General features: G+C 40.8%; 1 protein-coding gene across 1 annotated transcript; it reads right to left on the bottom strand.

The window, feature by feature from the left end:
- Positions 1 to 711: 711 nt before the first annotated feature.
- On the bottom strand, positions 712 to 26704 carry LOC139949248 (uncharacterized). The gene is made up of 3 exons (XM_071947643.1): positions 26659 to 26704; positions 26381 to 26516; positions 712 to 5708 (listed from the first exon to the last, which is right to left on the bottom strand). The coding sequence occupies exon 3, from the start codon at positions 5686 to 5688 to the stop codon at positions 3256 to 3258; it is 2433 nt and encodes an 810-aa protein (XP_071803744.1). The 5' UTR covers positions 5689 to 5708; positions 26381 to 26516; positions 26659 to 26704; the 3' UTR covers positions 712 to 3255.
- Positions 26705 to 27036: the final 332 nt, after the last annotated feature.

Below are 27036 nucleotides of genomic sequence, written 5' to 3'. Positions count from 1 at the left end.
CTGAAAGCACACAAATTCGTCCAACAAAGGTGTTTTTTTCTCTCATCATTTTCTCGCAACTTCGATGACCAATTATTTAGCTCAAATTTTCACAGGCTTGTTATTTCATGCTTAATGTTGGGATACACCGAGTGAGAAGACTGCGGTCTTTAGTGACAATTACCAAACGTCTACCTTCCCTTTAACTGGCTTTTGCTCTAATTGGTATTGTCAAAACTTGAATACTCAGTGAAAAAAGGTGACGGTTGTCATCGTTTTCGCTACTAACGTTTTCTGAGCCCCCCTCCCCCCGGCCCCTTTTGGTCAAGACATGTTGCGCGTTGCTCCAGGGACGACACAACTTTTGGGCGCCTTTTATGTTGGGCCGATGTTGATGTGGGGTTTCTTCCTCTCGCTCGATCGGGTTGGCTCGCATCAAAAAGCTACGTCCCATTCTTGAACTTGGGTCAGAATTGACCAAGATTGACCCCAATTTCGGTTCCCGTGGGGTCCCCGACTCATTTCTGAGTAACCGAAATCCGTGTCGATATGAGCCAGAATCAAAATAACGCAGAATCCTAGATAAAAATCAAATTTTTAATAACACCTCCGAGTCGGCCTGACCAGGAAATGGGTCCCTCGATGGGACCCGCATTCCGGGTCAATCCGACTCAGGAGTTGTTAGATGTTCACATTCATTAACACAATCTCACGTGAATCATGATTCTGTTTACTGCTTTGTGTTTATTTTATTGTTTTAACATGACAAGCATCTTTCCATTCAATATGATTTACTTTCTGACAAAACAAAGAGACACAAAACTTATTTCAGAGCATTTTTAATCATAAGCAATGTTATCAGTTATGTTATTTCTTATCAGTTATTTATTGTCATAGTTCGTCAGTCGCCTGCACAGCAGACGAATACAAGTAAAGCTTTCCCTATTGCTATTCTCCGAACCTAAAGCGTATCAAAATGGATGCCTCTTATATGAAAACAAAATTGATCGAAGCCCAAAACCCATTTTTACAGTTTTCAAGCTATGCCAAAATGTATTAATAAAGGTGGTCTATTATACACAAAGTGCATGCACCAATTTTGGAGTGGTAGCAGGTCCACTTCCTGGCCGCTGTTGTCTTATGAAAATAGGTTTACAGCAGAAGATGATCCAAAGTATTATATAATATAAAAAAGGGAGTTAAATAATGAGTCCAAGTAGTTAGTATAAAAATATTACACATTCTCGGGTAAAACATAATCCAGTAAAAGAATGCTCAGGTAAGATTTAACATGCTATGTCAGATTTTTGGCCGATTTGACCCCAAATTTTTTAAATTCAATAGGTATTTTGATGGGGGTCAAGAAAGTTACAAGCTTGCATTTTGTGAGCCTTTGCTCGAAAAAGTCCGCCAATTATTAGTAGCAGTGAAATAAAGTGCTCAAAATTAGTTTTTTGTCGGGATCCCAACAATATATAATATATCACGTGACAAATTCTTAAGTGTTTTCTAAGAAACGTTTTAAATATTTGTCATGGTTCCTGACCATTAAAAGTAAAAGTTAAACTGTTTTTCGTTCGAGCGGGTGATACTCTTTGAAATACCATCCACTAAAAAAAAAATATATTTTTTAATGTTTGGGGCCAAAAATCTGACATAGCATCTTCAATATAATCTCTACAATACAGGCCGCCTATCTCACAGGTTCACAACAGTGACCCCTTTCAAGAGAACATAAACTCAAGGTTTTACCCAGTCAGCTGTAACTTACAACTTGTGGCCAACAGGTCGCATCAAAGCTGCAGTTCATCTGCACTTTGCGAGACCGGCCCAACAACGAAAGTTTTTGCTCAAACGGGCTTTGGATCAAATCACGAAAACTGAATACATTCATGTTTTCATTGTTTTCAAACTAGGACCTATTCCAGACTTGGTTGCGAGATCGTTAATTGAATAAAAACTCAATACAAATTTCTAAAAAACTATTAGCATTCAGGGGGGAAAATGGAAGTTTTTCACCAGGCCCATCGTTATACTCTTTAAGTTTATGTGGAATCCTAAATTTATTGCCAACATTTTGCCAAACCTTTAAGAAGTTTGCCGGAAAATTAACATCGTATAACCCACTAACTTGACTCTTTCCGAAAAAAGCTGGAGAAAATAATGTTACAGTTTAAGCAATAATGTGAATGACCTAAAAAATAAGCAGTTTTACTTCCACGATTGTTTTAAAAGTTTGTACATATATTTACATATTATTTACATATGTGAGTGAAAACTTTACATATTGTACAGGCTGGAATGTGCATGGTATTATTTCACTCGACTGATGCCTGAACTCAAACTTAAGCAAAATATCTAAACAGTGAAATATTTTGGGTTCCTTCGGTCTGCGGCCTGGGCTCCGGGTTCCAGCTATGGATCACCGGCCTGCTTGATAGAAGCGCGCCCCGTACCGAAAGCACAGTAGACTTGGCAAAGCCGGAGCCGAAGCAAAAGCCGAATCCTCAGCCATAGCCGAAATGTACTGAACCTTAAGTCGTTAATATCACGATTGTGATTTGTATTGTAACATGAAAGTGTTAGCAAATTACGAGTACACAAGATTGGTCTTACCAATTTTGTGATCGTCCCATTGACTTGTTTAAAAGTTGAGTTTGAAACGGGCGGCCATCTTTAGGAAATTAGCTGGATTGTGTGCAAACAAAAACCAGTTAATTAAAAAAAAAAAAAAAATGGCTGCTCTTTAAAACAAATATCCCTAAAATGATTCATGCGAATTTTCATCACCTGCAAAGGTAACCCCCGCTAAATTTGCCCAGTTTTACACAAAAAAGTAGACTGTTCATAGTTGATACCTAATAGTTAAAGGCAGTGGACACTATTGGTAATTACTCCAAATAAGTATAAAACCTTTCTTGGTGACGGGTAATGGGGAGAGGTTGATGGTATAAAACATTGTAAGAAACAGCTCCCTCTGAAGTGCCATAGTTTTCGAGAAAGAAGTAATTTTCCACGAATTTATTTCGAGACCTCAGATTTAGAACTTGAGGTCTCGAAATCAACCATTTAAACGCACACAACTTCGTGTGACAAGGATGTTTTCTTCTTTCATTATTATCTCGCAACTTTGATGACCGATTGAGCTCAAATTTTCACAGGTTAGTTATTTTATGCATATGATGAGATTCCCCAACTGTGAAGGCTAGTCTTTGACAATTACCAATAGTGTCCACCTCACCATGAAGTGCCTCATCAACTGTCCATAGTTTATTTTCAACTTAAGTCCATGTATATTCTACTACTGTCTGTGCTTACACCTCTACCGTCGGTATTTGGAAGCCTTCGAACCTGTTTTCTTGGTATAGTATGGGGACTTGGTGCTCTCTCATCCTTACCAGTACATAACGCTGTGTAGTTAGAGTCATTTACAACCACGTCCGCATTGATATACGTGTGTTGAGAATCACTAGTTCCAGGGATAGGTTTACGCTCACGTTTGTTTAACATTGTCTGCCGTCCGGGGAAGCCCTCTGGTCCCACAATGCTCTCTGTGATGACGTAACGATTATCCTGCTCGAAGCTGCTGCTAGTGCTGACCGAATCGTCGCTCCCGCTCAGCGAACTCGGACGCATGTAGACGCCTTCGCTTAGCATTTGGCTGTAAGGCAATGGGGCTCGAGCGCGTGTGGGGACGATGTTGCGGGACAGTCGTTTGTTCTTGAGTGATCTTAGGTTCAAAGATCGGCGGATGAACTTTGGGATGAGACGATGGTACCAAGACCAGAATAACAAGACACAGAGCAAACAGGTGAGGAAGAAAGTGATAAATATAGCAACAATGACCTTTCCGGGATTGTAATCACAGACCGTGTGGTTTGGGGGCAGGTCTTCCTCATTCGAATCTGGTAGTCTTGGGTCCGAATCCAACACTTGGTCTTCGTCTTGTCGAGGCGTCTCAGTAGTGGGTAATGGTGTGACTCCTCCAGAGGGCGCTTCTGGGGTTGTATTGATCTCGACCTTTTGAGTTGTTGGTCTTAGGATTGTGGTGGTCCGGACAGGGGGGTCCGTGATGCCAATTACGGGTGTGAAAATGACACTTGTTGCGACAGTAGCAGCTGGTGGGTTGGGATTTGGTTGAATCTTCAACTGTACCGGAGCGGTCACTGTTCCGGCCGGATTAGAACCAACACATGTAAACATACCCGTATCTGACATCGTAGCTCGGATTATCATCAAAGGACCGTCATCCGAGACGAGGTATCGTCCGGACAGAACATCCGGGATAAGTCTCTGGTTGCTGGGTGATCTCCAAGTGATTGTTGGTGATGGGAACCCACCGGATCCACTGCACTCCAGGGTGATGTTCTGACCCTCTGTTACCCCGACGGTAGCAGCCCGGACCCGGACGGTCGGAGGGGTACAAGAGAGCCCTCCTGCAGGGACCATTGTTAGACGGGTACCGCTGAGTAAAATGGGTACATCACATGTTGGGAGATCGAGAGTACGGTGGGCTCTACCCTGATTGATAAACCACCGTCTGAGGAATTTCAGACGGCAATCGCATTGTAAGGGATTCTTGGTGAGGAGCAGACGGTTAAGTAGAGGGAGGGAAACAATCATATCCTGGGTCATAGTTGAAAGGTTATTGGCGGTCAGGTCGAGGATGGTGAGTGACCTGCTCGCAGGAAGAGGCGGGAAAACTTTCAGTTGGTTGTTGCCTAGATACAGAGCACGCAATCGCGTTAGGGTTGCAAAATGAGTTCCCGACAGCGATGTCAAAAGGTTGTTTTGAAGAAATAATCTTTCCATGTAAACCAGTTTGCTGAAGACATTTATCGGGAGTGTCTTCAAGGAGTTAAATGAGAGGTACATGTCAGTTACGGATCTCAATCCACTCAGTCCTTCGGGTTCGATGGTATCAATAAAGTTACTGGCTAGGATAACTTCTTTAATCCGTCCACAATGAGAAAAAGAATTATTCTTAATCCGTTGTATATTTGAATCAGTTATTTCAAGGTCACCGAGCATGCGCATACCGCTCAGATCGGGTAAGTTGACGAACCGGTTCCCATCAAGGTCCAGTTCGATTAGGTTGGTCAATCCGTTCAGAAATCGATTATTGGTTCTCAGTTGGTTCTCTTGCAGCATGAGCCGTCTGAGGTTAATCAATTGGCCAAACACGGAAGCAGGCAGAGTTATCAGCCGGTTACCAGCGATGTTTAATTCCTGCATTTGTGTTAATCCGTTAAACGCGTTGGCGTGTATAGACACGATGCTGTTTCCCTGTAGATAAAGAGCCTGGATACTCAGCAGTCCGCTAAAGGTCGCCGCTCCCAATTGGGTAATCCTATTAAAACTTAGAGTGAGAGTCGTCAGCGTTTTCATGGAACCGAACGCATGATCTTCAATAACTGAGATTAAGTTGTTGTTGAGGTCTAGGGATTTGAGTCTTAAATAACCCGTAAGCATACTCCTCGGAAGACGTTGGATGGCGTTTTGACCCATGTCCATGTTGATAGCCTGATTGAAGGACAGTGGTAGACACTTCAACTGGCGGCCATTACAGTCAGCGAACGCAATATCGACGGTATATGCGCACGTTGTCGCAACACATGGTTGGGTGAACGATTGGGTGAACGCAACAACGGTAAGACTTAGAAGTGACGTCACTATGACTAGTAGATGGAGCTGTCTTGGATACGTCATGATGATGTCTTGAGAGCAAACTGCGGAAACAAAAACGAGGAACATAAGTTATTATTATGAGAAAAAAAGATGCTCATTCATTGTGCGACGAGGGTCAGTAGTGCTCGGCCCTTCCATATTAATGACAAAACAGCCGAACAAAAATGTTCTTTTGCTAAAAAGGAAAGACAAACAGTATCACACTGTTTTGTAAGCAGACACTTGTGCTTAACAACGAAAGTTATCCATCATTTAATGATTAGATACAAGTTTGTCTGACCCAATCACATAATTGAAATAATAGTTGCTAAGCAGAAATCACGATACTAAGCACCTTTATAACCATGTGAAGACTGAGATTTGAGCAGCTAAACGCCTCCTTTAATAAATCAGCTATATACAACTATTTTTTGGACAGTGTATGTCCAAGAGTATTTGAGTATAGGATAATGACACTATTTATAGACCACTATTTAAATAATATGTCCTAAAATAATTATCCACGAGCGCAATGCATGTTTACGGACATTAATAATTTACGGGTAGTAGATTTGTCCATTACTCGGCAAAAAAATAAAGTTGCGTTGCGCGGTGGGAGCACTCCCAGAGGGATGTGGTTTCACTCAACACGATGTAGGTTGAGGTATTAACAAGGGGTTAAGAAGTGATCTAAATGATGTAGCTATTAAACCTACGAGGAGTGCCTCTAGAGAGTTGTCAGTTCTGATTCTGTTATGTTGTGATGGGTGGGTGACGGTTTGTGAGTTAGTCTTGGTTCCAATACCTTCACATGAATTATTTCCCAGCCTTGCTACCATGCATGGGCAGCGCGCCGTATATCTTTGCGTAAGTCTTCGGTCCTTTTCGAAACCACGGCTTTCGATTCGGCTTCAGGCTCCGTCCTCTCGTCTGAAGCCATGAGCACAGACACAAGGCACGTGCAATGATGTCAAAACAACAGCGGGGCCAAGCTAGCCTGAGCTGACTGAAAAGGGCCTATTTTTGGTTCGATTTCCAGCTTCAGAAAGTCGTGACTACGAAATGAAATCACGAAGAAAAGCACGCCTTCTGTCAGGTTATTTACGTTGACATTACGAGTATGAGCTAGTGACGTCTTGAACCGAGACTAGTTTTGAGCCTGGGTGTTGGTCTAGTACCTAACGGTGACCTAACAATACCGGAACGCGGGGATCTCTAGGGACCTTTGAGTACACGTGGTTCTGATTTCTCATGTGATTTGAAAATTAAATGACGGTAAAACGAGGGAAATTACATCTGACTCGTCAATGTCAAAATTGTGTGCTTTATGATTTTATCGGTGGGTATCTTGGTGACGTTTGCCCTAGTAAAAACAAGAGGTCGTTTATTTTTGTCACAATAAATCTGTTTGTCACAATAAATCTGTAATGCCCTCAATAAGAAATCAATATTGATGATGATAAAAACATAGAATGGTGGGAAAAAAATTGTTTTTAGGAATCTGTTCCAGTCCCATTTAAGAGAACTTGACAAGCTTAAACGGTCTTCCCATCAACACGCCCTGACAGTTCTTCCGTCAAGTCACGGCTGAAAAGGATCACAAGTTCATTATTATTAGCCAAGACCTTTTGAAGCGGATCCAAGGCAAGGATGCACGGTGCATCTTTAAGACAAGTGTCTTACACGCCTTTCATCACCTCTTAGGCGGACGTCATTACTTATGGCTATTAACACGATTATGAATGAGAGATTTAAAACTACTTTTCAAGATTAATGGCCGACAATAACAGTTACGTAAATCATGGAGTGTTGCCAACATTCAGAGTTGAGTTAGATTAGAATACCTCTTTTAGAGTACGGTAACGCGTAAAACAAAGCTCTCTGTATGACGCAAGGAACGTCACAGGAAAATTGTCAGAATCATGCTGTGGCGAAGGACATAAATTTTACCAGCTTTGCACACAATATTCAGGAGAATAAACTGTTTTTACATTCTATTGTACGGTACAGAACAGCACAACACGGCAAACAATCGAAAAAATTAAAACAAAAAAAATCAAAAGAGCAACAACAACAACAACAACAGTTAAAAAACAACAACAAAACATCCCCAGATCAAAAAACAACAACGATAAAATCAACAATAACAACAAAAACAATAACAAAAACATCAACAGCAACAGCAACAACAACAACTTGAACAACAACACCAACAAATGTTTAGCTTACGGATGGGTGCCCCACTTTCGCTTATAATAATACACCGTCTTTCCCAGTCACAACATTACCAAATGGCTTCAACGCCGCATAACATCAACATATATCAACCGAACTATATAAGTTCTGCAACTAACTACCGACCCATATCAGATAACACACTCAAAACAGAAAACTTACTTTACATTGTAAAAACAGATCACCAGCAGATTTATAGCAAACTCGCCAACTTCATCCAACCCGATCTCAGCCGTCGTACTATTATTCCAACCACACGAGACAACTTAAAATACCGCACTAAAACACCCACACCTTCCAAATTAAACTGACTTGACTCAACACAGAATATAACTCTATCCATGATAATGACCCTATCCTAGAACGTGGTCAAGCGGATGACCTCACTAATTATGCTAATTTCCTCTGTCCTTAGTTGTCTGTTGTGGGATGTTGGAAGACAACAACATTAAGTACCCCTAATTGAGTTATTACGCGAGCTATTAGGCCGAGTTTACGACAGTATGGGAGGTTATTGACGGGGCAGTCGATCCCGCTGGGCTAAGTGTCTGAAGTTTGCAATTTTGCAAAAAATTATCTTAAATACTTTTTAAATTTGCTGTGCGTGTTCAAGTTCAAGAACAGGAATGTGTGCGGGGCTTATCAAGACAAGTTGGTTACCGTTTAAATGTTTACATTAAAGGACGAGCACAAAGTTACAGAACAAATGTTTAGCGTCTTCAAAGATCCAAGTACGGTACTCGTTTCGCTCGTGAAAATGTTTCATTAGTATGAACAATAGAATAATATAGGACACTAAGCGCCGGTATCCGTCTAAAGAAGGCGCTCATTGCGCTTGAGGAGAGAAATACAAATTATGACTGAGGATTGTGGGAGTATGCATGTTTGATGAGGTCAGATTTTAAGTTTGTCTTGAATGTTGTGATGGAAGGAGATGATTTGACAGTCAGTGGGAGTTGAATCCACATCCGGGATGATGCTAAAGAAAAAGACCTGTTGCCCCCCCCCCAGCTCCTTTGGTTGGGGCAATATCGAACAGGACAAAACCAACCGAGTTTACTCTAATATACCATATACAGCGTATCGATACCTCTCGACGCAAGGCATCATGGAGGACAAAAAACAAAATGGCGCGTCGAGATCGTACACTACTGAGAACGAGGTTGACAACGGCAATTATTACCTTTTTAATCTGTAGATTAACATCTGGAACACACTTTCTGGCCGGGTCATATGACCTCATAATAATAACTCTGGGTCACCTCGCTCAATTAACACATGAAAAAGAAACTTCCATTTCAAAATAATTAACAAGAACTGCACTTTTGTAATTTTGTCATAACACACAACGAAATGCGATATCGACTCCTTTTGGCAAGATGGCGCCAAAACGGGAAAGACATATCTTAACACATTGAATCAGTTCCTTGGGGACACTGTTGTGTTGACATGAGAAAAGGGTTGACACTGCCAATGCGAAGGTTAAGATAACTTTGGGGGCCTCAAGTGGAGGGTGCCGCGTGACTGACAACCCGAAAATTTGGGGAGGTCTGTATGCTTTGCCACTTTCTTCGAGTGAAGATTTATGGAGTAAAAGTGTATGATTAGCGGCCTGTAATCCCGTCCGTTATGGACCCTTGATTCAGTCAGTCAATGGCAGAAATCAAGGACCGGTGGGCTCATGTAAGACACTGAAGGGTAGAGTCACTTTACATTGGGGCGTTTGATCCCAGGAAGTTCAGTGATGCTTTCTTCAAGACAGGATGTGGGGAAACATCTTTATATTACTGGAACTCGTGTACCATCGCTCGCCAAACTCTATTTCTTCATAAAAACACTTTTTTTCCTAACTGCGGAAGTTTGACCCAAATTAAGGAAGTTGAACTTATTTCAGGTGAACCCACACAATCAGTTGGGGATTGATGAATACTCAGTTGGGGATTGATGAATACCCAATCCACACATAGTGGACCGGACCGATTGGAACCCGGGTTCTTGGAGGTGGGCGAGGAAAGATTACGCTAACTCTACCAACCGACCACGTGTTCTCATAAACATCACAATGGCGTTAGAACTGAAATGTTACGCCGTCATATTCCTTTCTTAATACCCCAAGCCTTGGACTTGATCTAACGGATAACCATCAACAACTGTCTGGCGACACATCTGGTTATTTCCAGAAGATTCTTTTTTACGTTTTAACGAAATCTATTTATTTATCTCTCCTAATTAAAAACAACAACAAACAAGTGTGAGATTGTGAACACTTGCAATGGGCGTTGTTTGAGTGATGGCAAGGAGCCAACTAATGCAAAGTCGCTGCTAAGCACGTTGTGAAGTACTTAGCAAAACAAAATGGGTCACCAATGAAATGGCTTGCAATGGTTGCAACAAATAGCTTGTGACTATGTCCGCAATGCTGTAGATGCTTAGCAAAAAAACTCTTAGGGGATAGAGGACTTTTGCTATAAACAGGTATTTGGAACTGGCCCAGACAATTTCTTAAAATAAACTGATGGTTCAGAAATTATGTGGTTTTAAGTTCTATTCTTATGACATGATGATGAGACTTGCCCATGGTCATTAGGCGATCTGGACAAAACATGCAATGTTTTGTCTCTTGTAGGATGACTAATGTACTCCACACAATCCCCATGCGGTTTCCCACAAAAACAAAATCATTACACATAAGGCCTGAGCCGTTTTAAAACACATTTGATTGATTATATACTGCCAATAACAAATCGTGATTGAAGGTAACAGACTTAACAAGTTTCGTTGGTACTTGAAAATTTGGGTTTGTTAATGTACAACTTAACAGGATGAAACGAAGGGCGTGTGATGGGAACACCAGGATTGAAATGTTTCAACATACGGTACACGCGACATGGGCTTATACGGGTGTGCCCTTTTGAGAGTTTTTACACAAAATGAACAATGAACCACAACAGGGAATTCACCCAACCAAGACCCCACAAGGGAATTGTTTAGAAAAGGGAATAATGGAACAACAACAGCAGGACCCACAAACCAGATCCGTAAGCGTTTTTATGGAATATATTATAGAGCACAGTTATGTCCACCAATAAGGTACTCATGCTTTATGAGGCGTTCACGCCAAAATAAGATGCTCACGCTTGAACAAAGAGAGAAACTTTTAAGACAGATGTTGAAAGTTGTATGAATTATGAGAACGATTTATGCATCATCTTAGAAGTGTTGACAAGGAAAACTGCATTGGTGTTTATCCCTTCGCCGTGTCCGACACTCATTGTCTTATCACATTTATCTTGAAGTGACAAAGAAGGCTCAATCAAGTTGTATGGTCAATCAGTCCTTCCTTAATTCCCCGTCTTGTGTTGTCATGTTTAGTTGTGTCTTAATTACTGTCGTGTCTCACCCAGTTGTTGCATCTTGTCTTGGGTCTAGGGCACCTGCTATCCCCCTAAGTTACCCTCTATAAGACCTTCCGACAGACACCCCGAGGAAAGAGACGTTAACTACCCCTGACTTTATTGCGCCAACAGCCGTGGATGAAAGATGGTTTTGGACTTACTGGAGGAAAGGAGATGGTTGGGGCTTCCTTTAAAGGAGAGAGACAGACCCCTTGGGTGTCATCCCTGAGGGGTAAATATTGCTCTGAACATCTTAAGAGCGTGAAATTGGGGGAACTAAACCAGCGGATGTTATTCTCACTTAGGTCCGATTGATAATTGTTCTCGTATGAGTTGGACAAAGTGTACAATGAAACTACGATCGGGTTAATTGTTCTTACTTGGGCATGATGCCTTGTACCAGCAACCACCTGGGATCTTTTAACATTTTTTTCCCATATGTTTTTAAGAAAGGATCCAAATAATTTTGAGTGTTACTTTGATGATAAACACATTTAAGGGTTTTATGTATAGATAAATGTGTACTTTTTATGAGCTAGGTCTGGAAGGGGCACATCTTTTATGACAGTTTTTTTTAATACTTTTGCCCTTCCCTGGTGAGCCTGTGCTTGTTTTATTGTTTGTCCGAAGAATTAAAAATAATAAAATAAATAAGTAGAGAAGTCTTCCGAATAAAAACAAATCTACTTCGCGGTAGTAGAATATGCCTATAATTACACCATGCAAAGTTCAGTTAATACTTCACAGGCCTATAATTATGTAGCAAGATTAAGTTATTTAAAGAAGTTCAAGATCTACCCAGCAAGTAGAGATGTTCTTATACAGCAAACAAATATACATTGATACCTCACCATGCAATGCCTCAAATCCCACATTGAAAATGCCTAGCTCTACTATGTTATGGCAATTTCTGTATACGTCAAACCATAGAGTAAGGACAGAAAAACCCATTCATGTACAGGGAAACGGTCAAGAACAAGCTAGGATTTGTTTACCCTTTTTTCTTCTGTTTTCTTTTTTAATAGCTTTTTTACTTTTCTTTTGATGGCAAACACATTGAAAATGTCTAGATCTTTTTATTTTGTGTCCATTTTGTACGTCAAACCCATTCCTATGGGGAAAAGGTAAGATTATTATTAAAAACAGAGTGTACATGTGGTCAAAATAATCTATATTTTACTCAAGCCCCTATTCGTAATAGGTCAAGCAACCACAATCAGTGCCCAAATCTTAACCACATCACTCCACAATTATTAGAAACTAAAAATCCTGGGACATTTCATGGTCTGTCGGGCAATTGCAGTAATTTCCAGAGGGGTCTCCATGGGTATGCTCGGGGAAAAACACAAATTTGATATGACCTCTTGATTGAGGTCTTTGAGTTTTAAGTAGCCCGGATGTACCTCTGGCTTTTGGGGGTTCGTGATGAGAGAGGTGCCGTGGTGTTTGCTGAAAGGATTTGACGAAAAGGGGATTATATCCAATACGAAGCAGGGGGTGGTATATAGGCATGAGTGGCAGGTAAGGTGTGGCAGGGAAGCGATTGCAGGGAAGGGGTTGCAGGGAAGGGTTTGCAGGAGCAACAGGGAAGGTGTGGCAGGGAAGGGGTTGCAGGGAAGCGTAGCAGAGAGGGGTTTGCAGGAGCAACAGGGAAGGTGGTGGCAGGGACGGGTAAAGGAAGAGGGAAGGCAGGCCTGGAATTTCATCTTTGAGAGGGAAAGGCCATTTTTATTTCGCAAAGGGAACTTTCATTGGATAATATTACGGTCCAGGGGCAACTAGGCAACTACCAGGGGCAACATAGGCCATGGCCTCCGGGCCTCCTTGTAATTTCAGGCCTGGGAAGGGGTTTGTGTGCATTAATTATGACCCTTTCCGAAACACGTATTGCATGGGGTTAGACTTCGAACAGGTGTCTTAAATCTTAAGTGGTTATATCCTTATTCAGCTTTACAGTTTTACTAGGATTGTGCAGAAGTGAAGTCACGGGCAAGGTGCATAAGAAAAGACGGTAAACGTACACAGTTCTCTTGTGTGTACGCCACAACTTAACCGGAAAATAGTCCGAATTATGATATATGGCAAAGGACATTAATTTTACCTTTGCATCAACATTTTCAGGAAATTAACACTTCTCACTTTGTACAGTGAAGAATAAGTGGCCAGTGGACAAAAAGAACGAAGACATTATGGACGATGAACTAGGTTGCGTTCGAAACGCGGTGATGAATTAGTGGAGACGTGAGCTTACTGCCTAGTGCTCTCATCCCACTAAATGCAGGGCAGTTTCATACGGGAGCCTATAAGCCGGTGCCCAAACCAACGCAGTTTCGAAAAGACCCATAATACAATCAGGAAATTAAAGATTGATTTTCAAGACATGGATGAGAAGGGGCACACGTGGTGCACTAAGCGGGAGTCTAGAGGGGCATTTGAGGGTCACAATTACTTCCGGGGGGGGAACCATTTTTTGCATGAATCTAAATTTAAGACCTTTCTCCTCGATCTTGCGACTGACCTACATTCATACTATAAGTCAACTTAAAGCAACTTTAGGTAGGGGCTGTAAATTTATTTGTGTGATTTTTATGCACTTATAATTTCTTTTCAGCTCACTTTATCATACGTTGGCTAATGTTCAAATTACAAGCTTACAATGTGCAAAATTTTTACATCAAACTGATTCTACATTCTAAAACGCGCATAGTTATTCTGACATGCACGACTCGAAAAAAAACCACGAATATTTTCAATGACCGTTTTCCTTGTGACTTGCTTCAGGTTAATTTTGCTGATTTTATCTCGCTCATAAAATAGATTTTGATCAAAACGTAGCGACTGAATTTGACCCCCTGTACGATTTTTGAAGCCCCACCCAGCCAACAACAAAATTGTGCACGGTCACTGGCAATAGCGTTATCTCTAACTTGAAGTCGGAAGACATGAAATTTCTAGCAGACGCATCGAGGAAATATCAAAGACAGGAGCAATGTCAAGTACTTCCACCATGTGCAAGACGCGTGTCTGAGTAAACTTAAAGGAACTGGGGGTCGAATTTACAAAGCACTCAGATTCATCGTATGATGAGTTGTCAGTATCGACATATTGCTTTGTATTGTGACATCACACAACTAAGCAACTATAAGATTGATTTACAGTGACCCTGGACATCTTTGGTAATTGTCAAAGACCAGTCTTCTCACTTGGTGTATCCCAACATGTATAAAATAACAAACCTGTGGAAACTTGCGCTCATTTGGTAATCGAAGTGGCAAGACAATTATCAAAGAAAGAACACTTTTGTTGTACAATATTTGTGTGCTTTCAGATGCCTAATAAAAGGCCTAAAGGCCTTCAGGCCTAAAGTCATAATATTCTTTCAGTGAGAAATTACTTCTTTCTCGAAAAATACGTCACTTCAGAGGGAGCCGTTTCGCACAATGTTTTATACTACCAACAGCTCTCCATTGCTCGTTACCAAAATGGTTTTTATGCCAATAATTATTTTGAGTCAAATCCAATCGTGTCCAGTGCCTTTAAATTTATGATTTACCCACTGTACCGATCTATACTTTGAGATGAGAGTATATGGTTGATGAATGTGTGATTGATCGTTCGCTCCCACCGGAAGCGACCACGTGGGTTGAACACGTGTAGCAATTTTTGAAGCTTTTAAAATTGGCGCGCACTCAGCAAACGTTGGTATTTGTTGTACTAACCTATGTGAACATCCAATTAAAGACACTGGACACCAGTCTTCTCACTTGGTGAGAACTCAACATATGCATAAAATAACAAACCTGTGAATTTTTGAGCTCAATAAATTGGTCGTCGAAGTTGCGAGAGAATAATGGAAGAAAAAACGCCCTTGTTGCACAAATTGTGTGCTTTAAGATGCTTATACTATCAACAGCTCTCCAGTACACCAAGTTAGGTTTTATGCTAATATATATTTTGAGTAATAACCAATAGTGTACAGTGCCTTTAAACTAACTAAGTATTGAGAAGTAAGAGCTAATGAAATAAACAGTGTTGGTAGAGTTCATGAGACAAATTTGCACCCCAAATAGACCATAGGAAAATCCTTTTCTTACGGAAAGCAAATTAATGTAAATATCAAACCTTGCTAGAAATCACCATTCTGTTGACATAAATATATTTAGCACTATAGCAAACCGCAAGTTATGATTCATCATCTTCATATGGTATTTACCAAGATGTTATTATCTTCCTTTAAGGTCACGACACAAGAAGGTGGGCTCGTAACGTGTCCTGACTGGATATGACAAAGCTACGCACGTTGCCTCAGTACATGTCCCTATGGACCGGATAACCACCAGAAGAAATGTATTTATATCTCATGACCGTCCTTAAATAAACGCAGTGTGCCAGTTTTTACTGTGCCGAAGACAGGAGCGGGCAAACAAACAATTACGTTCAAACTCGAACCATGTTTCTAGTCTGAATCTACACTAAGTATATTTTGTTCTAACAGCGACACCTTTAAGGTCCATCGGGTTTCCCTTTGCGGAACCAACGCCCAATAAAACGCAACTAATTTTGATCTGAATGAAAGTTTATTTGTTAGCATAAAAACTCATTTATGGTAACGAGAGCTGTTGATGGTATAACACATTGTAAGTAACGGCTCTCTCTCTGTAGTTTTTGAATAAGAGGTAATTTCTCACTCAAATATTGAAAGACTTCAGCTGAACCCTTTTAATATGCATCTGAAAGCACACAAAGTAATACAACAAGGATGTTTTTCTTTCTTTTATTATTCTCTTTCAAATTCAATGACCAATTAAGCCCAAATTTTTCAAAGATTTGTTATTTTTATGCATAATGTTGGGATGCACCAAGTGAGAATACTGGTACCTTTGACAATTACCAAAGGTGTCAAGTGCCTTTAATAAACTTGTGTCTCACTACATGTATAGAAAACCTTTCTGTATGGTCTCACCCAAAAACACTCTTCAGTTACGTGTTGCCCATACCTCACACAGCATTCAAGACGGTCACGAACACAAACCAACATTTCACGAAATACAGGTCCATTTTCACCGTTTAAGTGAGGTACCCGACTATCCTCCCACCAAGTATAAGGGGACATATAGTGAAAGGACAAGACACTAGCTCTGAACTTTTGACTCTGCCAATGAAATATTGTTTGTGGGACTCCTGTCCTTTGGACCACTTGGCCAAATAAGGTCGTGTCTTCCTTCATCGTGCACCCCTCACCCCTAATGAGTATCATGGTCATGGTCATGGGCTTCCCTTCCCCTTGCCGGACCATATCTAAACGAAACACGTGGTGCTACCTTCGTCGATGCCCCCTTCCCGCCTCACCAATTCCACCTGTTTTCTGAAACCATTTAGTGAGCTTTAACGGTTCACCGCTGTCTCTAAGTATCATACTCACAACATCTGTGATGCCATCCAACATATCATATGCCAATACACAAGTCTGTAATATCCTCCACGGATGCAGGCTTTTAACCTATTTACGCCACTGAGGAAGAAACGGAATGTGTGTAAGAACGCTTTGAAAACGTCTGGGTATCAGACACGGACTAGTCAAGCAACGGCCGCGCAATGTTCTTTATGTAATGGGTATAATGGATGGGTCGGAAATTAGTCGGTAATTGTTTTAGTTATTTTGCCGTTTGTGCAGGGAACTTATTCCCTAAGCTAATAATATCAAAGCATGGAATGCCTTTCTATGACCAGGCCTGATACTCCACGGGGGCAACGGATTCAAGAACATCCGTTGACCCTGGTAATTATCGCCCGGGTGCCCCTTGAATTGTTCAAACAGAAATTTACAATTTCCTAACAGAGGTTCCCTTTACCAAAGGGAAAACGCCTTGGTGGCCTTGCTCATAGACTTGACGCATGCATCCCCCAGCCTGTTCCGAATTCTCGGGACCACATTTTGACGGCGAGCGCGGCGCAAATGCTTAGAACATCTCACACGAGAACGGGACTTGAATCAAGTCTACCTTGCTCTTTAAGAACGAGGCCTGTTTTGATCTTGTTTACCTTGATGACCAAATTCTACGACCGTATATAGACCAGTCCCATTTGAGGTCATGCGCATGCTTACCAGATCACTATCACAATTGCTCTGGTGGAAGAGTTATTGGCATGTATGGGACACCTTACATTTTGTCTGGCCTCCCGATCCACACATACTTCGTGTTGTACCATAGAGCTATGTTGTAGCTGTTGATACCTTAGTCGGTGCGTAAAGTTTCTTGTACTGTTTCTCTTTAAAATATTGATTAAAAAAGGTGAATTCTACATTCCGCAAGTTTGGCTTCATTGTTTGGATGTGAATCTTCCAAGCTATCACAATGTGTTTACAGGGACACTGCACTGAGGTTGAGGTCCTCTCCCATAGAGAAAAAAACATCCAAACCGAATATCATTATGATTGGGTATTCGAAAACTTACTATTAAGCAACATCGATTCTTTGAGACTTGACAGTTTGTTAGTTTAGATGATTTTCACATCAAGGGAACTCAGCAAACTCCCACAAGGGGATATAAACACCAAGCTGGCAACAACCAATCTCTCTCATACAAACATTGGTTTAACGTCTATGATTATGAATATTGCACAAATAATAAAAATTTCATATGAAGAATCGATTCTAATTTGATTTGAGAAGCAAAGGTGGCTGTCACTACAATCGATCCGGGGATTGGGGTGAGGGGATATCATGATCCACGGAAAGACACTGAATTACATGGCCGTGGTTGACTGACAAACCTACAGGTACTTGATAATGAGTCAACAAGTCATGAAGAAAGAGGTGGACTTCCAGGTCCGGACCTCCGACAAAATGTAGCAAAACTGGACAATATTTAACAAGGGAACCTGGGTCGATTTCACAAGAATAGTCCTAACTTAGGACTAGTCTTAGAACTCTTTATAAAGGTATTAAAAACTGAAGGCTAGTCCTAAGTTAGGACGAGTTTAACTCGTCCTATAAGACTATTCTTAACTTGTTGTGACATCTACCACTGGACACTTTACAATTTTTTTTCTGTTCACTTGAGGTCCATTTTGTAAAATTTCACAACCTTGCTACAATTTAGGACCGTTGCTAAATTACTCTCTTGTGAAAGGGGCTCAAGTGTCCGGAGCAGCAGCTCTAAACAAAGTGGACGATATACGAGGAAAAACGGCTTGAAGAAGGATGGATGGAGGATGGAAGATGTCCCAAGACATTGTTGTTACTGTAAACTGGATGAGGATCAGAGGACGGTTTAGGAATTAAAAAGGTGACGGTGATAGAAGTTTGCTTCAGGATAGGGACTGATTGAAGTGAGAAAGAGTCGCTGGACAGTGAGCTATAGTTACAAATAAAACATTCTTATTCTCAACATTGGGTCCCTGGATTGGATTTTTCTTACAAGCGTTTTTCTTAGAAAAACACTTTCCCGCAAAATTGCAGCTGTTTTCAAACAGCCATGTGGTCGATTAAGGGATGCGAGCTTGTTACATGAGTAAGGCGAGCTTCATTCACTCAATTTCCAAAACTTCCCCTAATCTCAAATGAAATATTGACGCCCGAAGATCGCTAGAAACTCGAATAACTTCCTGTGACGTCAAAATAAGGTTTACCAATGCCACAATGCTAAGCTGAGCACTCTGTATGAGAGTATGAGATAAGGTTTCGGTTTTAGGTCTTATAATGAAAAGCGTATAAGTAACAGTTTTGCAAACAGCGCTGATGGCGTACCTTATCTTGGTTCAAGAGAGTAAGCAAAGAAGTAGCAGTAGCTCAAGCTGTCCTTACCAGTGTTGTGCCTAACCATTGATTGAAGAAGAAGACACATGCGACCAATGTTGTGCCTAACCATTGATTGAAGAAGACACACATGCGACCAATGTTGTATCTTGTCTCAAACAGACACTAGGACGAGAAATAGGTTGGCCAGTGCTGTACCTTATATTGATGCAAAGAGAGTAAGCGTACAAGTAGCAGCAGCATAGCCAGTTATTACAATTTTGTACCTAAGCATTGATTTAAGGAGAACACAAGTGTTATATATAATCTTGTCTCAAAGAGAAACTACTAAGGGGAGTAAGTTTTAGCTTATGTTGTACCTTAAACTCGGTCTGGGCGGGAGGGCACATCTTTTTTGATGACAGTTTTTTTTATACTTTTGCCCTTCCCTCAACGGCCTGTGCTTGTTTTATTGTTTAGAATTAAAATAAATAAATAAAATGAAATAAATTGATGCAAAGCGAGTAAGAACATGCGTACCAGCAGCTTATGGCCAGTGTCACTTATTCTGTAAATTAATGAAATTATATTTATGCGCCAGAATTGCAAGGCCAAGATTTTGTAATAAAAGGACTTAATATAAATTAAATATACATCGTGACTCCTTTTTTTATTCGGAGAAATCTAAACAATTTTACTTAAAGACAAACAAACTTCATTGAGCAGGTTCTTCAGTAGTCTGTTTCCGGAAATCAAATAAAGAACTTGACTCATATTTCTATAATCCAATTATATCGAGTCGCTTCTACAGCAGGTCATGGAGTACATCCCACTACGCGGTGTCTACCCAACGTCTCAAGGATCTCAATCTGCCGGTAAGTTTCACCTGTAGTTATCAGTCAAGACAAGCAAGATACCCCTTACGGTAGGGTGACTAAAACCAAATGTTTCTTGGCTTGACATTTTTCTTTAGTTTTGTGAGCACAACTTGTGGCAATAACAGAATGAATAACTACCAGGAAACCGGAAGAACTGTTTAGGTTTGGATGTGGGAGGAAAACCCTTAGGTAAGACATAAACAATCAGGTAGAGGAAAAACCTAATCCATGTGCAAGGTTTCGGTCTAGGGTGGGATAAGAACCGGGGTCTTCAGACAGAAGTGAAAGGCTTGGATACGTAGCCATCTTGATCCCCTTCAACCAACCTTCTCAAAGATAAGACATGTATGGTGGAAGAAATGTTTAGGTTTGGACGTGGGAGGAAAAACCCTTGGGGAAAACATGAACAATCAGGTATAGGGACTGAACACCCCCAATTCATATACACGACTTCGGTCTGGAGCGAGATTAGAGTTGGGGTCTACTCTACAGACAGAAGTGAAAGGCTTGGATACGTAGCCATCCTGATCCCCTTCAACCAACCTCGTAAAGGATAAGACATGTTTATGGTGGATTTATTTACCCGCTTCCTTCGTCTTGTCAACACCAGTTGTTATCTGTTTTACACTATATACGGCACTTGTGCGTCTATACGTATAGCTTAAAATTGACACCATGGGTGTTGGCCATAGACACAAACAAGATTTCAATGTACATCATAAGTGTTAAGGTCATAGTACCAGTTTCGGCCAATTTTACACTGCTGTCATTTCAACATTCTTAGTAACCTAAAGGCTTACATCGTTCGCCATTTTTTTCCCCGAACAAAATGCCAGACATTTTGCAGTTCTAAAAACTTATGATCTACTGCGACGGATCAATCAGCGGTCCATTAAAATTCGCCTCTTAAAAGGAAGACTCTTCCTGAGGTGGTCAGATGACCAAGGAGTATAGGGGATCTAGGCTCCCATGAGGAGAGAAGATCGACCCAAGATGATGAGAAAAGACTTAAATTGAAATCCTTTCTTGGAGAAGACTTAAAATGAGTTCCTTCTTTAAAGCACTCCATGACAGAGTTAGATTATGTCTTAACATTGGTACCGACAACTAAGATGGGCCACAGTGGTCTGATGATGATCCCCTTCCAAATATAATTATCATATGAGCAAAAAATCTGACTTGAACTTCCGAGGATTTAGCTCAGGGCAGAATGTCATAATCCCCACCAAGGAAACAAGTTCTCAAATATCAAATCTGTGTCAGGGTTCAGAGGCTCTCCGTTGTGGGTTATCAATCATTTACATTGCAGAAACTACATTGCTTTGTAAAATAAAACAGTTAATGGCCCGACGTTTCGACCCTATACAATAGTCTTCATTGAAGGCTCAAGGCCTTACATAGCCTTAATGAAAGACTCTGCTAGGGTCGAAACGTCAGGCCATTTACTTCTGTTTGCATTTATACCATAGGTACTTTGAGTTGATAAGCAGTTTGCAACAGCTAACTCTATTTTCTACTTTGCTTATAGTAAAAAGGTTTGAGGTATTGCACGGTGAGTTGTTTGAGGTAAAGACAAAAATAAGCCATCGCTCCATCATAAATTAAACTTTTTAATTTGTAATCATTGAGTAGTTCCGAACTGTGTTTTTATCATTTGACCCCAAAAAATATTAAAGTTAGCAGCTTGAAAACTTAACTACCTAACAGTGACGATGCAAAACCCATGGGATATTCATCTAAACAACATCATTGGCGAAGGAAGGCCTTTTCGAACCGCCATGGGCGATATTTTGCCAGAGTAAAATTGGACTCTTAATTCATCGCATACGTTTTAGCCATAGGGGCTTGTTCCTTTACTCTTTAAATTAGTCAAAAGCAAAATGATTATTCAGTTTTGAAAATCAGACATGTGGGGCCTCTGGGTTATTGGTGGTATGATATTTTGGAGTGGTGAAAGGTGTTTTTCCTGAACTGTATAATGATGGATTAGTCTTGTGTCGTGACGTTATGACCAGTTAATGTCATGTCTTTGAGCATAAATGTTGTCAACATGATATTCAAATAATCTTATGATGCACGAGGAAGAGTCTAAACCAAGTGTATATAAAACGGATTTGAAACTTTGCAATTGCATGGTGGAGGAGAGGTTTGCACGGTGCTGCGTATAGCAATATAGCCGAACTTACGTATTGAACGAAGACTATAACTGGAATGATTATGTCTTTATTATAAACAGTAACTCGAGGCAACTGGGGCACTCGATGCCAAGTTTGCAAAATAGCACAGGAAACATACTTGTTGGGTTAATCTTGTTCAGCTTTATTTGAACACCCGAAACATGCCAAGTTTTCTATTAAAATGCACTTTGGGGAATTACTCAGGTATTTGGATAACTTGTATAGTTTCCCGTGAGTAAACGTACAAGAACTTGAGTTTTATATGTTGAAGGGGGGAATGAGTTTATCACAACATGTACATGTTGTTACTAGTCAAAGTTGTTGTCTCCTTTACCTATACAGAGAAATGCAAAGGTGTGGGCACGTGTAACCCTGGACATGCGGGTTGGCGTATACATAGCCCTTTCACACGACAGCTATTTAGCTGGGATCCTTTGCTTTATTCTACCGTGGTTGTGAAAGTTTACGAATTGCACTTCGTGTGAAAGGACAGAAATGTTTAGACTGCCCAAAGTCCCACATGTGAAATCTTGTCAAATATTGCTACATTTTGTCAGCGTTCCGAAAATAATACAAAATCTTCCGCCATACTGAAAGCTTTGACTGCTGACGTAGGCCCTACGCGAAATCACTCTGTGTTGGAAACCTGTAGTGATTTCTACTCTGGCATTCACCTACGGACCCTGGTTCGAATCCCGACTGGATCCTTGCATGTGGATTGGATTTGTAGTCCCTATAATACTGTACTGTTTGGCTTTCACCTATTTGGGGTTTACGTCCCACCATATTGAACAGACATTTCCTCATCATCTTCTTTCAAACAAGCCTACTTGTTGCAGTGTCAGTTCTTCATTCTGGGGACCCTTGTTTTGTATTACCAGAAATATATACCGGTAGTAATAATTTAAAAACAAATTTTAACAATTGGCTGATTGTGAAAACTGCCAAGATTGACGCCATAAATCCAACTGAGTGCCTCGATTTATAAGTCAGGTCCCCTTTTCATAATGCTGCATGTTTGGCACCTGGAGTAATCTTCACACTGGTTTAATAGGGCCTTTTCCAAACACCGGCTTTGCGGCTCCGTCGTCACTTTTGGAGTATGTGCATGTTGAACAGTGTTTCCAACATCAAACAGAGCCTGGAGCCGAAGACAGAGCCGAGGTTTGGAAAATGCCGATATAATTTACCGACTCGTTAGACACAGTCCAAGCCACTCTTTCAGATTAGCCAATGGCAATTGAAAAACTGTATAAACTCACGAAGTCACTTTAAACCAGTTTAACCTTTACAAAAAGTCATGATTCGTGGTCACTTTAAGCCAGTTTAACGCACACACGGTCCTTGGTTAAGCGCCTTAACCAGTTTAACCATGGAGGAAGGAAAGTTTAACCACCCAGATCGTCTTTAAGCACCTTGGAGGGTTACACTAACTGTACCCAAAAGAAGACCACAGTTAAAACTCACTGGCGTAACTATTCACGAACGAAGTTTGGCTAGATAAGAAGACTCAAAATCGTCTAAACTTACTCAACAGGATAACAACATTTCAGAGGTGATGCAAACTTTTCTTCATCACTCTATTAATGGCCTGTAAAGAACGTCGATTTTGACGTTTGCAACAGGTATCTATTTAGAAGACCATCAAAATGGCGCCTCCTAAAACTCAACACATCCGGCGGTGAAATTAAAATAATGTCACTCCGCTTGAACGACTTAACAGGGGATCGGGAAACAAAAAAGGCTATTTCTTACTGGATGAAAAAGACTATTAACCTTTCACAGAAAATGGAGACAAAAAAGAGATTTCTGAACAACCTTTAGTATAGGCCATCCTTCCTCGCCTTCACATTTCCCCTGAGCCAGGTCACGCCCCTTTGGCTGACACGAAAGCATTCCAACAAACAGATGACGTAAAACGACAGATGCCAAAACAACCTGTAGTTGACTCTTTGCTCGCTCAGCAAATCAATCACAACAGAACCAAATCAATTCTTCACCTGATACTTCACGGAGGCAACGAACGAAGGCGATTGCCTCCATGCCCCCTATTCATTGCCTTGGTGCCTTGAAATGCTGCAGTATAAATATACAATGTTCTCATTGAGTGTCATTTACCAAAGAGAAAATGCCTCTTTGGTGCCCTTACTCTTTCATAAACGTAGCATGTACAAGCCCGATCCTTGCTATAGAGACACTGAAACCGCCTTCCAACGCAGGAGAGGCCTTCAGTTTGCAAAATGTTTTCAACAACGAAGAGCTTTGAATTGTACTTATTGAGTATCATAAAATTAACAAACAGGTGACATAAAATGACAGATTTTAGAGAACAGCCTATACTGTGACAGAAACACCGAGACGAACCCTTCTCTTTGCGATAAGGGGACTTGGTTTTTTACGTGCATTTCACTTCGGACCAACAGCTTTACGTCCCATCCGAAGGACGAAGCAATGGTGGTTATGTCTAACAGTAATACCGGGACTAGAACCCACACTCTGCTGATCAGAATCAACAGAGCTTGGGAGCAGAGCCAAACCAACAAACAAAATGTCTTCATCATCCTCACTACATAAAAAAAAAACCACCATGTTAAAACCACACGCCTCCCTATACACACAAACAGTTTCGAACCCACCGTCTCAAATGGACTTGAATATAATGTCTATAAATAGATTGGATGGCTTCACAACAAATGACCAAACAAAACAGGGTAAATCAATGACGTACATTTCTTATATATCACAATGACCAAACAAAAGGGGTAAAACACCATTGACGTACATTTTGTGTAAAATCCCAGATGTGCGGTTTTGCGGGCGAAGTCGCGTCCGTGACCGTCCATTACGCCCGTCCTATGGGGGAAGGGTAATATAAAATTTTTATTTTTCTTCCTCAATGGTCCTACATTGCTCACCTCTGTAATTCATCCCCCCTATCGCGACGTCACCACACAATGTTAAGTTATTTCCTAAACTAAATGCCATTGTCGCTTTGGTTAATGGAATGAAGATGGTACTATTGTATTCTAATATTGGGCGTTTGAAGACACGCCCTACTGGTTATTGACCCAGTTCACGTCAAAATGAAAGACAATGGATAGCGTTGATGTTTACGCGGTTGCTCTAGACACTACGTCACAAAACTGACCCATGGTAATTCCATTATCACGACCCGTAGATTGAGAGAATAAAAACAAAATCATTTTGTTTTTGACAAAAAAGAAATGGTGTTGGACAACAGCTTCTTTCTTGTTGTTCAGATGATATTCCCGTCAATGGAACTCGGCAAACTCCCACAAGGGGTATAAACACCAAGCTGGCAACACCATTGTTTCTCATACTACAAACTTTGTTTGAACGTCTATGACTATGAGCACCACAAAATCAAGAAATTGTGATTCAGTAACTAGACGACAATGCTTATCTCGTCATTGTGAAATCAGCGGTTAATTAAGGTTGTTAGATTACAACACCAATATAGCAAAACAAAAAGCTGTTTTCTCAGTCATGTAAAACTGAAAGGAGCACAAAAATAACTTATTAAGTTCTTTCTGGTTTTTGTTTACTAAAACATAAAACGGTGTGGTCTTTAAAACGAAAAACTGGTTCCCAAAATGGAAATGTTTCTTCATCTTCAGGGCTCCATTCAATGACATGTTACCATCACATTCCTTAGACACGCCTTTAGCAGCTCAAGCTCCCACATCCAGATTCAGTCAAGACAATTTTAAAACTTATTTTAGCAATAACCCAGATTTGTTGAACTTTTTAAAACAGCACCAGAGGCCTACTCCTTTGTGTTGTTTTTGCGTCTGGTTCCAAGTCCCAAAAGATTCAAATGGGAAAAACAAAGGAAATGTTTCATGTTGCCCAACTAGCGGATTTCCCGGATTTTTATTTCATCCGCCCTGAGTTATCAATCAGACGTTGTCTTAAGATTAATATTATGTTCTCACTGGACACCTGTCTGTCTTCAAGAAATTGTTCAGCGTCTTCTAAGAGATTATTCAGGTGTAACAGTTTGCAGTGGTTTCGATCAGATTCACATGCAGGTAATCAATATAATATTGAATATCCTAAAAGCAAAATGTCAAACATAATTTTCTAGAGATATCATAACATTCAACCCATTTTGAGTGTTACGGCTGCTCTCCCATCGAACAGAAACACTTTTTCATTCGCTATTATGAAATAAAATAGTAAATGGGATAAGTTCCTTTTTGTAAAAATTACGAAAAAAAATGGTGTCAGGATATGAAAAGTTTTCCACTTTCACTTTCAAAACTGTGTTTGTTAAAGATTGTACTCACCAACTAAAACTCTGCAGTCCTGTGACAGAAAAAGTTAGTCCAAAATCGGCACAGCGATGGAAAAACTGGAGAAGCTGCAACAAGGAAAAGCTCTTCGCCGACAGTTTTGACAAATCAACCCACGGACTATCTCTTCCTAGAATGGAGAGAGAGTCACTCGCTGATTGGAACTGTAAATATCCACATGGATTAATAGACGGGTACCGGTGCACGTTTCACTTGAACAAATATCCCGTTGGTGAGTGAAAATAAGCCCGGGAATTGCACCCCAAGGTTACCTTACGAGCCGCGTTGGCTCCAGCAGCGTGCTTGCGTGACTTCAATCCCCCGTACTTTGTGAGCTCTCGACCCCCCAACACACCTCGCCTGTGACGTCTGGGAGCCCGGTGCATGTGGGAAACTTGAAGTCAAGTTGACTATGGGTTTTCTTTAGCAGGTCTTAACGCTGGAAATGTCATGGGTATAGAATGAACAGAGACAGTTCTAGGGGGTAGGGCGGAGCCGTGGTGCTCAGAGGGTGATTAGGGGAGGGGGAAATGTTTGTGACTCACCGGGTAAAACGTGCTGTGGCAGACTCTCTCAACGTACATAGCTCGTACTTCAACAAGTTTCTTCGCACTGTTTTGAACATCACTCACAAACCATCAAAAGTTAAC

Source organism: Asterias amurensis, chromosome 16 (assembly GCF_032118995.1).
Source record: "Asterias amurensis chromosome 16, ASM3211899v1".
Lineage (NCBI taxonomy): Eukaryota > Metazoa > Echinodermata > Asteroidea > Forcipulatida > Asteriidae > Asterias > Asterias amurensis.
Note: the sequence above shows the minus strand (reverse complement) of the source record. Positions and strands in the feature narration are given on the sequence as shown.